Here is a 15,718-nt window from a genome sequence, read left to right on the forward strand (position 1 = left end):
CTATAAGTTTTGATACTATATTTTCATATTATATTTTCTTGCATAGACATTATTATTATTACTATTTAACCAATTTATTTTTTTTTTCTGATGAACACAAATAATTTATTGCTATTTAAAAAAAAAACATTAATTTATTTCCCAATTTAAGCGCGTGGGAGACGAGAGAGAGATAAACAAAGGTATAAGCGCGTGGTTAAACGGCAGTTGGAATTTGAAACTGAACCTAAATAAGAGGAGATTGGCCCACAAATTCCTCCAAAGCAAAAACAACCGTTAGATGAAAATCCAACGGTGGAAAAGAAAACAAAGTAGAGAAAGGCGGATATAGAGAAGGAGGCGCCAATTAGGGCTCCGTCTCCCGCCACATTTAGGTTGCCCTTAAACAGAATCCTCTCTTAGGTAACCGACACGTGTCCTTCTCACCGCTTTTTTCTTATTTTTCTAACTTTCTTTCTCCCCCTTTTTCATCTCCTCCCCCGTTTCACAATCTCCCCTCGAATCTGCATCTTCTCCAATTCTCTCTCTCTCTCTCTCTCTCTGGTTGAATTCTCCCATTCGTTCAAAGAGCTTGCGGCAGCTTATTAATCCCATTTGCAGTATTCCAATTCAGTAAGCTACGTTTGTGGGGCATTCGATTCCGCCAGATTTCGCCTTTCTTCATTGCATTTCTTAGGGTTTCCTCTTTCTTCTTTCATTTGTTTCTGTTCCTTTTGATTTCCATTCTGTTCTCATCTTCTTCCTTCGTTTTGTTGATCTGAAGAAAAAAAAATTTTAAAAATTTTAAAAAATTTTAAAAAATTAAAAAAGATAAATTATTGTAGTGTGTGATTGTTTTTTCTTTCTTTCTTTCTGGGTATATTTTGGTGTCGTTGTTTCCTTAGTAGTTCCCCTTTTGTTCATTCACCTGTGTTTCGATCTGGGTTTACCTTATCATCGAGAGAAAACTCCGTGAAATTTTGGTGTGCTGTGTTTTTTTTTGCTATCCGAAATTGAGAGTTCTTTTTCTCTTCTTTTAGGTGGGATCTTTTCTACTAGATTTTCCCCCCCTTTTTTACCTTCTTTTTCTTGACACTGGAAGATATTAGGAAAATATTACTTGTAATGGCCTTGAATTTTTCGCATCGACCCATTTTCCCCCCATATCTTACGGAGGAGAATTTGGTTTCTTCGGTGAACATTTCGAGGGGTTTTGTTGTCGATGGTGTTTCCGAGAGGAATTCTGATGTTTATGGGACGTCCTGGCTGATTAATCGGGAGCTCGTGGATTGCCTTAATTTTTTAGAGGATACCTGCGATGGGGGTGGGTCGCGAGATCGTGTCCGGGGGGATGTTTTGGATCTCTTGCCATCAGATCCGTTTGGTATGGATATAAGTACCACTTTTACAGCGATCACAGGCTTGCTTGATGATCTGAATGTAGACTATGGTGGTGGATATGGAAGAGATGAGAGAGTCCCGGTTGATGGGTGTTATGAGCTTTTTGCTGGATTGAACTACATTTGGACCAATGCTTTTAGGTTCCAAGCATTTCCCCTTCGAAATGAAGGAATTCTTCCTAGTACTGGTCAGCTGGGGGGATTCGACGTGTGGTCAGATGAGAGAAAAGCAGGTGGTGCTTCCTGCCATTCTGATCTTGAATTACCATATCTTGTGGATATAATTCAGACTCTTGGTATTGAACCTGAATTTTCAGGAGATGGATTCAGTTCGTGGTCCGATGGGATGAAAGCAGGTGGTTTATCCTGCCATTCTGATCCTGAATCGCGATATGGTGTGGATACATTTCAGAGTCTTGGTATTGAACGTAAAATTTCTGGAGATGGATTCAGTTCGTGGTCTGATGGGATAAAAGTAGGTGGTTTATCCTGCCATTCTGATCCTGAATCACCATATCTTGTGGATACATTTCAGACCCTTGGTATTGAACCTGAAATTTCTGGAGATGGATTTAGTTCGTGGTCTGGTGGGATAAAAGCAGGTGGTTTATCCTGCCATACTGATCCTCAATCATCATATGTTGTTGATACAATTCAGACCTTTGGTATTGAACCTGAAATTTCTGGAGGGGGATTCAATGCGTGGTCTGATGGAAGAAAAGCAGGTGCTGTATCCTTCCATACTGATCCTCAATCATCATATGCTGTGGATACAATTCAGACTCTTGTTACCGAACCTGCAATCTCTGGAGGGAGATTTGGTGCGTGGTCTGATGGGATAGAAGTAGGTGGTTTATCCTGCCTTGTTGAGCCTGAAACACCACCATATGTTGTGGATACATTTCAGACTCTCGGCATTGAACCTGAAATTTCTGGAGGGGGATTCAGTGTGTGGTCTCATAGGAGAAAAACAGGTCCTTTTTCCTGCCATACTGATCCTCAATCATCATATGTTGTGGAGGCAATTAAGACTTTTACTATAGAATCTGAAATTCCTGGAGGGGTATTCGTTGAATGGTCTGATGGGAGACAATCAGGTGCTGTATCCTGTTTTACTGATCCTGAATCACCACCATATTTTGTGGATACATATCAGACTCTTGGTACTGAACCTGAAACTTCTGGGTTGCAACCTGTAGTTCCTCATGAGGAAGACCGTGTCTCTTCTGATGAAAGTGGACCTCCTCATGCAGCTTTAAATTTTGTGCTTGGTTATCTTGGCACGCGGGAACTACTTGTTGTTGAATCAGTTTGCAAGTCCCTGCAGTCAACTGCGGAAGGGGACCCTTTCTTTTGGAAAAACATTAACATATGTGGAAAGCTGGATGTGAAAATTACAGACGATGTTCTCTTAAAATTGACTAGCAAGGCTCAAGGTGGTCTGGAAAGTCTGAGCCTTGTAAACTGCGTAATGATAAGTGATGATGGTCTCAACGAGGTGCTTCTCAAGAATCCTAAGGTCACAAAGGTAGGGAATACAGTTTTGCACCGTTACTGTACAAAAGCTTCCTTTTTTTAAAAAAAAAAAAATATAAATTTCAATAGTCTTTAGATTCTAATAATTTTACTTCTTTTCTGTAGTTATGTGTTCCAGGATGCACAAGACTCACCATTGGAGGCATTGTTGATAATTTGAAGGCCTTCAAGTCGAGAGGTGGACCAGGAATAAAACATTTAAGTATAGCTGGAATGTACGGTGTAACAGAAGTCCATTATAAAGAGTTGGAGAAACTGTTAGTTGGCATTGAGAACTTAACTCACCCAAATACTCCTCAGCCTCGATTTTATCGAGGAGGTGAACCACGTTTTCCATCAAGCAATGGTGGGCGTGTCATTGACATAGAAAGATGCCCAAAATGTATGAATATGAGGATCGTTTATGACTGCCCCGTGGTTGGCTGCAAGGGAATAAAAGAAGGTGACACCAACACTGATGCCAACACGCCGAGATGCAGGGCATGCACCCTTTGTATAGCACGGTGCAATTGGTGTGGACGCTGCATCGATGAGACAGTACACGAGGAAACATTTTGTCTGGACTTGCGTTGCATTGATTGTGGGAAGGAGATATCGAAATGTGAATAAGAGGGGGGAAGGCGAACTGGGTTCTTCCATCCTTAGTCAAGAGATTTCCAGCCTTGCTTCTTGGTTAAATATTATATGTGCATGGTAAAAATTTTCAGATTAGTTCTCGCCAGAAACCCAGAACAGCCAATGATGGTAGGATTGACTGGCAGTTTCAATCCAAATGTTGGATTTTTTTTAGACTTTTGAATGAAGCCAAAGAAAAAAGGAAAAAAAAAACAAAAAACAAAAAGCTCCAAGTATCTGAATTGGTGCCATGGTTCTGGAAATTACTCTCGATTGTTGAATTGGCGTCTCAACTCAGAATGTTCAACCGTTGATAAAAGTCTGGAGAGAAGGTGTCTTTTTCTGTAGGATTTAGTTGTCTTTATTCATTACGTCCTGTTTCTGGTCATTGTGGTGGTTCTTCAGTATGTCAAGTATTATTATAGTAGTTGATATTTGCGTCAGTTATTAGTTCATGTATTCATCTGTGTGCTTTGTTCCTTCCCTCTTTAATTTCTAGCAACTCCTTGTGTTGGTGTTAGAACTTAGACGTCGTATTTTTACTTTTAATATGTTGTGGGGATCTTAGTGTCATCTTGTTGGGGTGTTTCAATAATGAAATGAATGAAGTTGAACATTCCTATGATCAATTCCTCAAGTTTCCATTAGAATTCATCTTTATTACTCTCTGATTTTTCAATTTACAGCACTTTGAATGTTACATATGTACACTTTCTTAGACAATTTATTTTATTTTATTTTTTATTAGTTTTTTGAGTTCACCTTGGAGTGTGATCTGGACTATGCTCGGCTTATTTTATAACTTTGTTTTAGTTTTCTAATTTCACGTTGATTTAAACCCCTTGCCTCTTTGTAGAGAATAATATATGATAGATAAACAAGTCGAGTTATATTATTTTATTATATTTTAAAGAGTGCTCTGATTTAATGAAGGTTCTTTTATTTTCTTTTCGTTTCTTTAATAATAAATAATGTTAGAAATTTAGTGTACACTGCCTGTACTATGAAATTTAAACTAGAATTTGGTGTCATTCTGTCATTGAGTTGCCCATGCCTGAAGTGAATAAAAAAAATATGCCAAATAAACAAAAATTATATGATACAAAATTGAAATCTAAGAAACTTTTTTCTTGGAAATATTTCGAAAGTGATGCAAATATAGAGTGATCCATCTATTTATTATCCTTTTGCTTAGAGAAACAAAACTTTATTTTTGGGATGAAATCTAAAACTTACTCCAGTCATATTTTGGACGTATCAAAAACACAGTTCGTGAATACATCTATTTTCAGTCATATTTTGGATGTATCAAAACACAGTTTGTGAATACGTCTATTTTCAGTCATATTTTGGACGAGTTCGTGAATAAAAACATATACTTGATCCCTAATTTGTTTGGAAGAAGAGAAGAAGAAAACAGAAGAATCTGTAATGTAATATTATTAGAATTCATTCAGTCATATAAAGAAGAATAAAATTCCGTAATGTAATAATATTAGAATTTTGTAATGTAATAATACCAGAATTTTTATGCTCATTTCCTGGCTTCAGACATTCAGAGCTTAAGAAAAAGAAAAGAAAGTACAAGTGAAAAAATGGGAATTTAATTAGACAGTAAAATGATTCATTCCACTTGGATTAGGATTTTATGGGTCTTTTTTTCAAGATTTGTCAGATTTCTTTCGCAATTCTTTCATCCATTTGAAGCCCAAGATTGTCTTCCTAAATTTTCCCTTTTCTGAAGACCCATCTTTGTTCTTCTTCTTCTCATTTTCTGACGAAGATGATGGTGGAGGGTCAGGGTTGTTATCCCATTGATCTGCCCAAGACAGACCACCATCTAAACCCATTCTTCTTCCTTTTCCTTTCTTTTTCTCAGCAACTTCTCCTGGCTTTCATCAAAATCTTGGATTTTTCAACATAAATTTACTTACTAGTTTCTAATTATGGATGGTTGTTTATTTTTAGAGAGCACAATTCTGGTTTGACCGAAGAATTTGGCTAAACTGAGTGGATCAAGACTTGGTCCACCCTTGTTCTTAAAGACGCAACAACCTTGTCCGTAGAAACATGTTTTCTTTATAAAGAAACAATCTCCAACCATTTCATTCAGGTGGAACTCTAATCGAATCCACAACAACATTGTTCTTCCTAAGTTACAGTACAATAAAAAAAAATGTGAATAAATGATTCACAATACCACCTTGAAAGCGAGATCGGGTTGGAGGATTCTGAAACCAACAACAAATTGAAGAAAAGGGAGTTTTTTTTTTTTTACTCGTCATCGCAATCATCATTCTTGTAAGAAACAAGGGTGTCCACTTTATGAATCTGCAAGAACACCATTCAAAAGTTAGTTTACTGGCAATGAATCAAGATTAGCTGAAACAAATAAGTTTGATATTTCTGCACGAAGTCCCATTCCCTCACCTTTGTGTCAAAAGAATGCAGCTTCACCATTTGTGGATTAGCAATTAGTTTAGGGTCACTCTCTATCCAAGTAAATGGAACAGTAAGATCTTTATCGGTGTATGCTAACACATCAAACACACCTGAGACAACAAAATACATCATAGAACACTTGATTGAGCAACATGGATCATATCAGTTTAAGAAACAGCTTTCCCCTAAAGAGGTAGAACAAGTGAGAGGGTAGAAGGTGATGACCTTAATGAACCAACTATGAAGGTGGCCAGTTAAAAAGAAAAGAGCTCACACATCTAGATTATCTTCTAAGACACTCGCAAATCATCATAAATTAATGATTTCCTTTTTAGAATGTAAAAGAGGGGTATTGATTCTTAAATCCCATAAGAAAGATAAATCTATGCCTGGCCATTCAAGCTATGTTCAAATCAGCTACTAAAGGTAAATGATTTCATGCTAGAACTTAAATGACATCACACTGATTCATAACTCAGCCTAAAAACATAAGCCTTCGCACGTCAAACCAATCCCCAACAACATAACAAATGACACATCAGGCAGGCAAGTGATGATTGAAGCAAAACTTACAGGGTTGTGCATAATGGTTTCATAATGGAAACTAGACATCTCATGGACTCAGAACACGGTCAAAACAATATCATATTATGTTACACCAATCCCTAAGATAATAAATTTTACCAAAACTTACAGGGTTCATCTAGGCAGGGCAAGTAGGTGATGCTTGAAGCAATCTGTCTCATAATTGCTTGGATCTCCCTCATTATTTCTTTATCGCTCTTTTCCTTCGACACACTGCAACAACATCATCTAATCAACACAAAACCCAGAAATTTAAGAAAGGGGAAGAGAAATATTTTGTTGAATTTGTTACCCTTTCTCCAACACCTCTCCATCAGTTTCAATTCTGAAATTCCACCTCTCAAGGACCTCATTGTTGGATTTGCTCATTATAACTAGCACAACCCTTTGTAACTTCCCAGCTTCCAGCCATTCTAAAACCAATTTCACAATTCAAAAACTTCTCAATAAACATAATTCTCAGGAAAGTATAAATCACACTACAATCTGGTATACTGCAAGAGGAAAAAAGAAAAATACAATACTGAACTGTTGGATAGTGCAAATCTTTCATTAAGGGTAAGGGAACTAACCAGAAATCTGAGCAGTTAGATTAGAAATGAAGGTCTTAACACCTTCATCTTGAGTAAGCAACATAGGAAGTCCATATTTCTTAACCCTAACAAAACTTTCTTCCGGATAAAGCCCACGATTGTAAAGAATGCTACACAGTTACAATCGAATCAACATCGCTTGTAAGTGACAAAATACAAATATAAATGATCACAAAAAAAAAAAAAAAAAAAAAGAATAGAGAAAGCACACCCAGTATTCATACCTATTTGCAGCATACCCTAAACGGGAAATTTCAAGAAAACGAAAAAGAATAAATCAGCCGAGGTTATACATCGATAATCAACCGAATTGAACAGAAAATTCCTATAAATATACCAAAGAACTCGCTGACAATCGCCGCAGAACCACGAAGAGTGATAATGTCTTTGGTTGCTGTTTTCGAAGCCATACCAAATCTTCAACCTGAAAAAATCCCCAAAATTTCTTGGACTGAGCGGATTTAGGGTTTGTAATCGATACAGGGGAAACCAAATTCGAAAGAGAAATCGGACTGAAGGAATCAAGAAATCAAATGGACGAAAAGAAAAATGAGTGAATCTGAGAAATTTTGAGAACTTGGAAATGCAGGACGCGACTAAAAGGAAAATATGAAGGGTTCGTCTCCTAAAGAACCTTGAGTGGAAAGGCAACGGCTATTTCATCCAAAATCCAACGGTAACATTTCAAAAATTTGCGCCGTTATCTATCTTTTAAAATGGGCGATATCTATCGTTAACGCCTTAACGGTAAGAAGTGGGACCGGAAGCCGGCGCCCTGTATTCCCAAATTGCCCTCATTCTGAAATTTCTGAAAACTATTGTATCAGATAAATTAAATTAAAATTTTTTCTCATGAAAAGCTAAGATTAAAGAACAAATTGCAAAAATCAGTCTCTAACAACATTTTTCTTTGAAGCCCAATCTCTTGCCATGCAATGTTTGATAATTCATTAAACACATAAAAAAATATTTTATGGAAAAAAAAGTAAATTTATATCCATTTTCAAAATTTAAACACCCACTAAAAATGGATAATGATATGACAATTTTAAACCAAAAGAAAGTTGGGAGATGAAAAATACAAAGCTCATCCAAATCGAATGAAAAGCTTGTAGCACTTTTAAAAATCTAATTTTTAATTTGATGTAATTGAACATTGTGATAAACGTTAGATTGTTTTAAAACAAAATAAAAAGATTTTGAATTACATATATATATATATATATATATATGTATATTCTTGAATATTAATTTAATATCAAAGTTGAGATGGCCGAGTTGGTCTAAGGCGCCAGATTAAGGTTTTGGTCCGAAAGGGCGTGGGTTCAAATCCCACTCTCAACAAAAATGTATTTGTATATTTTTTCACTTAATTTCTGAAGGTTTGTTTTATCGGTGGGAAATATGATTTAAGTTTGGATGAACTAACCAAATAGATTTTGTCATGCAGTTAAATGAAGTAGCCTTTTCATCCCATCCACACCAGCACTTAATAGTCCACTAAGCATCCCGTTGGTTTAAAGTTAAGTCAGGAATCATTTTGCAAATGTGAAGAATTAAAGTGTATGTTTTGAAATCTTAGGGATCAAATAGATATCGACCCCAAACTTCAGGAACCAAAAGTGCATTTTGCCCTAAAAAAAAAAGAAAAATCCAAGACTTTCTCGAAGATAAAAAAATGTGCGTCAGGCGTGGCTTTGTAGAAATAGGCAGAATATGATTCCATACTTAATATGAGCAATACTTAGGTGCAGTTTTAGTCCATACTCCTCTTTTCTCTATACACAAAAAAATATAAAATTTTAATATATATAGTTTTTAACAATTTAATTGCCGGTAGGGTTGGTGCATGTCTTAGCAAAATTATTGTCTAAAATAATAAACCACAGTATAAACTTACAAACTATTGACATAATTACGATTTGATACTTTTAATATGAGCAATACTTATGTACAGTTTAGTCCATACTCCTCCTTTTTCTATTCCACTTGCAGATCAAAGGATAATCCCGAACAAATAGGAGTTCATAGTTAGCTCAAGATTAAGGTCAAGTTACATAGGTCATAGCTTTGAAATAGTCAATCTTAAATAGTAAACAGTGTTATAAAGTAAGAGTAACTAGTTTCGTGGTCCAATCTCGTACAAAACTTATTTGCACGGATGTCCCCACTCCTCATGTCATAACATGTACGGATTAGGATCACTTCATATGTAGCACTTTACAACTCTTTGTAACAACTACAGAGTAGGCCGCATCCAATAGTGTTACTAGAACAAGGCACCCAACCTTATTCATATACTATAGATCATTTTGACTATTTACTCGAACCTGATCCATTTGTATGTCTCCACATAAAATTCAAGTACTCATGTAATAGTCAAGGGACTTTAGGTTTATTGGATTTCGGAAAAAACAATGTATTCAATAGCAACTTATTGAATTTTCAGAATATGTTTTATTGTTTACAAACCACAAGTTTTAGGACATAAAACCCAACAACCCAATCGTTTAGAAGAAGCTCCGCGATCGTTTAGCTATCAGCCAGCTGAGTGAACTATCATATAGTATCATTCCACGATCGTCTAGTCTCTCTTCAACTTTCGTTTAGTAAATCTCATTCACTTGACAACCACCGTGAGAACTTGCCGAGAATAACAACTTTCTAAAATCTACTAAATTTAGGAAAACATTTTTTCTTTTATCTCACGGTTACCATGAAACCACCAATAACCTCCCACTTAATTGGTTATTAGAGAAAAAGAGATAATTATCCAATAATTAATATTATTATAAATATATATGATAACCAACTTACCATATTATATTTATAACCCATAGTTTTAATATTTCATCTCATGAAACATATAAACCATAGCTCTTTTTCTATTTCATAGCACTTAATGTAAATCCCATTTACATTAATCCTCCACTTGATGTATCTCATACATCACACCGATCATATCATATATAATCGAATTATCTTTTGTCAATTTGAACATTTCAATTCAACACTAAGAACTGATTCTCAACTTGAATCCATTGAGTTACCAAGGGGACCTTATGAACCTGTAGCTCGAAGCTTCAATGGTACGTGAATAACTGACTCTTTAGTCACGGGATCCACCATCCATTAACTGTCAGACACTCCACTTAAAGACCGACAGCTGAACTCTCCTTACTACAGATATATTATATGTTCATATCAACCAATCAACAGTGTGATAAACCTTCACAGATCACTCGTAAGTATAGTTGGGCCAATAACCGTTATGCCCCTGTAGTTACATCTAACTCCTTAAGTATCACTGACCCCTCTAATGAATATAAGTCATAGTTCTTCTATGACTGAGTTCTCTCTTCCAAAGAGAAGTTGTGGCCACTATGTTCAAGACTCGGAATCAGCCCTTAAGGAGCAATCTATTTACTTCCCCTGCTTTGGGGAAGAAGTGAATTCCATCTTGTGTAACTGAGTTCCCAGCTCCCAAATTAGATAAGTCCCCAAAAAGGTAGGCATGTTGAGTTGCAATCTGACAACTCTCACCCATACTAATCAAAGAACCGCCCTCAAAGGCAGAAGTTCCCAAAACACTCAGGATTGTGGCCATGTCACCTATTGTCGTTTAGGTGAGATATAATTCTCCAGTATCAACGGCGTTATATACAGAAACGAATCATCTCTGGTCCGGTCTTATACAAACTCTTTGTATAGGACACCCCCGCTTGCATGTCTCCACATGAATGGTCAGGATCTACCATCTGTAGTAGTTCACAACATTTGCAAACCTCTAAAAAGCGGCCCGTATCCGTAGTGTCACCAGAATCAGATATCCCTCCTTAATCCTTATACTACAGACCTATTTAGGTTATCACTTTAAGGCATGATCCACTTGTATATCTCATATACATGCTTAAGCTTACATACAATAACCATGGAGTTTTGTTTATTGGATATGAGTAAATGCCAGATAAAATAACTCTTATTTTATTCATAACAATATGTATAAATTACAAACTACGAGACTCCAGGAGAATTAGAACATCAATTCCAACACACCTATACCTTTATCACTTGTTAGTTATTTGGAGAGAATGTAGGAAGGGAGTTATAACTTCATCCCTTTCATTAACTTCAAATAAATTAATAACAAATATATAATAACTACTTTATTATATATACACTATATGTTATATCAAATATAACATATAGTCTATAATTGTATATTGCATCAAATACAACATAAACTATAATTTTTATTCTCTCTTAACTATATGTGACATTTAATATAAATCACATTTATATTAAATCCATTTATATGAATCTCATCTATATAAATAATATTTTGATCATATCCAAATATTTTATTCCTTTTAATATAAATCATATTTATATTTAATGACATGAATCTTATTCATATAATTGGTATTTGAATCATATTCAAATTTCTCTCATAATGTATCAAATACATTATAATTAATTATATCATATATCATTAATTCCCTCAAGTAATTTGAACACTGCAGATTAATCCAAAGATTAAATCCCCGTTGAGCTATAGTGGCGACCATATGGACCTGTACATTGAAGTTCCAATGGTATTCGGATAATTAACTAAACTCTTTAATTAAATTACCCAACACCTGTTAACTGTCGGTCATTCCATTAAAGATTGACAACTGCACTCTTCGCAATACAGATAAATTTCTGTGTCCATTGGATATAACCAATCAGCAGTGCGATGACCCTTCCTAAATTTCTCGTAAGTATAGCTTGGCCAAAATACCGTTTTATCCATATAGTTACATCTAACTCCTTAAGTACCACTGATTCCTCTAATGAACAATAAGTCATAGTCCCACTATGACCAAGTCCTCTCGGGCTAGAAGAGGATGTGGCCACTATGTTTAAGACCTGTAATCAACCCTTAAGGGAGCAATTTATCTACTTGCCCCTGCATTAGAGAAGGAGTGAGTTTCGTCTTGTATAGCTGAGTTCCCATCTCCCCAATCAGACGAATCACCAAAATGGTAGGCTTGTTGAGTTGGCAATCTGGCCACTCCCACCCATACAAATCAAAGGACCGCCTTCATGAGCAGAAGTTCACAACTCACTCAGGATTCGGGTCATGTCACCTATGGTCATCCTAGGGAAATGTACGTCTCGAATATTAACGGTGTTATATAAAGAGACTAGTCATTTCGTATTCTGGTCTTATACAAACTCTTTGTATAGAATAGCCCCGCTCGCATGTCTCCACATGAATGATCAAGATCAGTTCATTTGTAGCACTTTACAACACATGTAACACCTACAAAGCAGGTCATATACGTAGTGTCATCAAGATAATGTACCCAATCGTATCCATCTACTACAGACCATTTAGGTTATCATTTAAACAAGATCTATTTGTATGTCTCTATATACTTGTTTAAATTACATGAAATAACCTTGGATCTTAGTTTATTGGATTGAGTATATGCTTATAAAATAACATTTATTTTATTAACAACAATATGTTTATACAGAGCTTAAAAACTACGAGATTATAAAGAGATTTAGGATACCATTCCCAACATCATGGATGTCAAACTAATCAGGCATCTACTCTGCGGCTCACCCAACCAACTTGCCCTGTCTCTCAAGACCAAGGCAACTAGACCTCAATCCTCCAAACGCATGACAAAAAGGAGACACGTTAAGGAGTTTGATGTACGAATACAATAATGATGCTTCAATAAAATGAGCAAGAATCAGAAGCAGAACTGGCGTTGAAGCATGAAGAGACCCACTTAGACCTGAACCTCCCTCTTCCTGCCTTAGCCTTGCCCTCACCAGTCGATGACCCAATTGATCCAACACCACAAGATGAAATGCATGAGGATCAAATTGGTGAGACTCATAGCCCTTGTTTTCCCCCTCAAGCTCACCAATACTGCCTTCCTTCATCCCTTTACTACCGTTTATGTACGGGTTGAGTACAAGCAACACCCAACATACACAAGACCCAGTTAGGGAAACGCAAAAACCAACAACCTTCCACCAATGCAGCCACCCCCCAATAATTAAAGCCAATATGGTTGAACTTAAAGAATTCATCCAAGCCCAAATAAGACCAATGGTTGCATCTATGGAGGCACTTCACCTTCAACTAGCAACACTACAACACTAGAACGTGGCATTAAGGGACTACATGCACCAACAAACGAAGAGAAGCCAGAACTAGTTTAACTTCACAACTCAGTATATCAACCAGGTCATGATGGTAATGTTCACATTACCCTCTCTGTCGGCACATTTGGTCAGCCCATTACAATTCATGGATGACGACCTTACACCTGAACGCAGGGACGATATGCCAGCATCGTAAAGAATTTTGGGGGTGTTAGCTTGAATTTCTTTTTTTGATTAAATTCCTATCTTTTGTATACGTTTGATCAATGATGAATTCCAATGTATTCTTCCTTGCATTAACAAATGGAAATTAATCAATTTTTAATCCTTGCATTTGTCTTTCTGGATTCCTTTCTTGCTTTCTTAAATTACTCTAGTCTTGTGTCTTGCGTTGATACCTCGATGATATTGCTATTGTAAAAACCTACAAGTTTAAGTTAGGTGTTGGAAATCTCAAGTTCAGAACTTCTCTAAAAGTAAAACATATGTTTCATTTCCCACGTGCAAGCCTCAACTCAAAACTCAAACCTCCTTTTGAAAAATTTAAGACATTTTTATAGTTCTCTTTCAATAATGAGGACCTTGCAGATCTCAAAAATTTGGATCAAGCCCCAACATCTCTTTGTAAGACCAAGAGAAAATGTCCATGTATTCAGTGAGTTTACTCATATATTCGCCTTTCTCCTCACCAGAGAGAGATGAACTAATGAAAGTTGGGCACAACTCCTATACTATGCTAAGATTCACCTCTTTAAGTTCATCCACTATGGATTGACCACCAACCTCCAGACCTAGTGGAGCAACTTCCACATCCTTTTCGACCATTTCATTTTTAGACTCTTCAATGAGGGTACTGTTAGGGTTGATGCCCTAAATCTCATGAGTTCTATTGTTTGTGATTGTAATGTACAAACAATTTATTTATTTAATAACATATGCGATATTTTATTCGACATTTAGTAGCATTAACCAACGAAATCAATAAACTAACATGCAAGTTTACCGTATGTAGCTTAAATATGTATGTAGAGACATACAGGGGAATCATGTTTAAGTGATAACCTAAATGGTCTATAGTAGATGGGTAAGGCTAGATAACTTATCCTAGTGACATTACGAATACGACCTGCTTTGTAGATATTACAATTGTTGTAAAGTGCTACAAATGATATGATCCTGATCATTCATGTAGAGACAATGTGAGCAGGGGCATTCTATACAAATGGGTTTCTATAAGATTAGACCACGAAATGAATAGTCTCTTGACTTAGATTTCACCAGGATGACCATAGCTGACATGACATGAATCTTAAGTGAGTTGTGAACTCTTGCCTATAAAGGCAGTCCTTTGGTTTATATGGGTGAGAGTGGCCAGAATGCAGACTCAATAAGCCTACCATTTTGGGGATTCTTCTGATTGAGGAACTGAGAACGCAGCTTCACAAGATGGAATTCACTCATTCTCTAATGAGGTAAGTAGATAAATTGCTCCCTTAAGGGCTGATTCTGAGGCTTGAACAATTGGCGTTACACCCTCTCTTAGCCCGAGAGGGGTTTGGTCATAGTTAGACTATGACTTATTGTTCATTAGACGGATCAATGGTACTTGAGAAGTTAGATGTAACTATAGGGGCAAAACGGTAATTTTGGCCCAACTGTACCTACGAGGAATTTGTAAAGGGTTATTGCACTGTTGATTGGCTGTATCCAATGGACATATAAATATATCTGTAGTGTGAAGAGTACAACTACCGATCTTTAGTGGAGTGACCGACAGTTAATGGATGTTGAATAATTTAACTAAAATATCATTGGAGCTTCAATCTACAAGTTCATAAGGTCCCCTCTGTAGCTCAACAATGATTATTGAGAATTAATTTTGGATTAATTTGAATTATTTAAATTAATTGAGGGAATTAATTATATGTGATATAATTAATATAATGAATTTAATACATTATAATATAAAATTTAATTTGAGAGGAATTAAATATTTGAATATGATTTAAATATTAATTATATAGATGAGATTCATATAATTAAATTTAGTATAAATGTGATTTATATTAAATTCCATGTAGTGTTGAGAGAGAAATAAATTATAGGTTATGTTGTATTTGAGGAGTTGTAACCTCCTCTCTCTCCCCTCTCCCCCCCCCCCCCCCCCCCCTTCTCTCAATGTGATCGTGGGAGTGGGAGTGGGAGTTTTAACGTTTTTTTTTTTTTATCATTTTTGACAGAGCACTTTCTCAAAAAGATTTTGATCTGAAAAATTTGTTTTCTTCTAAAAAATAACTATTCTCCTTCACATAAAACTCAGAGCCCATACCTCCTGAGAATTCTCAACCTCTAAGGAGAATACAGAAAGCTCTACTAGTTGGTGTCCTCATTGGGTGT

At 36.1% G+C, this 15,718-nt stretch overlaps 3 protein-coding genes and 1 non-coding gene across 5 annotated transcripts; 2 read left to right on the top strand and 2 right to left on the bottom strand.

Moving 5' to 3' along the window:
- Positions 1 to 468: 468 nt before the first annotated feature.
- On the top strand, positions 469 to 4,159 carry LOC120081355 (uncharacterized). 2 transcript variants are annotated; one of them, XM_039036146.2, is made up of 3 exons: positions 475 to 1,612; positions 1,697 to 2,907; positions 3,021 to 4,159. In XM_039036146.2, the coding sequence occupies exons 1-3, from the start codon at positions 1,105 to 1,107 to the stop codon at positions 3,522 to 3,524; spliced, it is 2,223 nt and encodes a 740-aa protein (XP_038892074.1). In that variant the 5' UTR covers positions 475 to 1,104; the 3' UTR covers positions 3,525 to 4,159. The 2 variants fall into 2 exon arrangements, with proteins under 2 accessions (XP_038892073.1, XP_038892074.1); XM_039036145.2 differs by having other exon boundaries at positions 469 to 2,907.
- A 785-nt stretch (positions 4,160 to 4,944) lies between these two features.
- On the bottom strand, positions 4,945 to 5,380 carry LOC120081808 (uncharacterized). Its single transcript, XM_039036977.2, has one exon. It carries the CDS (start codon positions 5,378 to 5,380, stop codon positions 5,192 to 5,194), a length of 189 nt encoding a protein of 62 aa, XP_038892905.1. The 3' UTR covers positions 4,945 to 5,191.
- Positions 5,381 to 5,586: 206 nt separating this feature from the next.
- MAD2 (DNA-binding HORMA family protein) lies at positions 5,587 to 7,758 on the bottom strand. Its single transcript, XM_090315391.1, has 7 exons — positions 7,488 to 7,758; positions 7,375 to 7,390; positions 7,130 to 7,260; positions 6,850 to 6,970; positions 6,667 to 6,770; positions 5,961 to 6,082; positions 5,587 to 5,861 (listed from the first exon to the last, which is right to left on the bottom strand). Exons 1-7 carry the CDS (start codon positions 7,558 to 7,560, stop codon positions 5,805 to 5,807), a joined length of 624 nt encoding a protein of 207 aa, XP_090171517.1. The 5' UTR covers positions 7,561 to 7,758; the 3' UTR covers positions 5,587 to 5,804.
- Positions 7,759 to 8,413: 655 nt separating this feature from the next.
- Positions 8,414 to 8,494, top strand: TRNAL-AAG (transfer RNA leucine (anticodon AAG)). Its single transcript has one exon. It is a non-coding gene; the product is annotated as a tRNA-Leu (tRNA).
- The last annotated feature ends 7,224 nt before the right edge of the window (positions 8,495 to 15,718 follow it).

The sequence above is a fragment of the Benincasa hispida genome, chromosome 7 (genome assembly GCF_027475165.1).
Source record: "Benincasa hispida cultivar pf3 chromosome 7, pf3_genome.v1.1, whole genome shotgun sequence".
NCBI lineage: Eukaryota > Viridiplantae > Streptophyta > Magnoliopsida > Cucurbitales > Cucurbitaceae > Benincasa > Benincasa hispida.

Coding starts and splice junctions, on each gene's coding strand:
- LOC120081355 (XM_039036145.2), top strand. CDS start 1,105: ATGGCCTTGAATTTTTCGCATCGACCCATTTTCCCCCCATATCTTACG. Junction 2,908..3,020: donor AGAATCCTAAGGTCACAAAG/GTAGGGAATACA, acceptor TCTTTTCTGTAG/TTATGTGTTCCAGGATGCAC.
- LOC120081808 (XM_039036977.2), bottom strand. CDS start 5,380: ATGGGTTTAGATGGTGGTCTGTCTTGGGCAGATCAATGGGATAACAAC.
- MAD2 (XM_090315391.1), bottom strand. CDS start 7,560: ATGGCTTCGAAAACAGCAACCAAAGACATTATCACTCTTCGTGGTTCT. Junction 6,771..6,849: donor GGAGAGGTGTTGGAGAAAGG/GTAACAAATTCA, acceptor ATGTTGTTGCAG/TGTGTCGAAGGAAAAGAGCG. Junction 6,083..6,666: donor GCCCTGCCTAGATGAACCCT/GTAAGTTTTGGT, acceptor TTGTTGTCTCAG/GTGTGTTTGATGTGTTAGCA.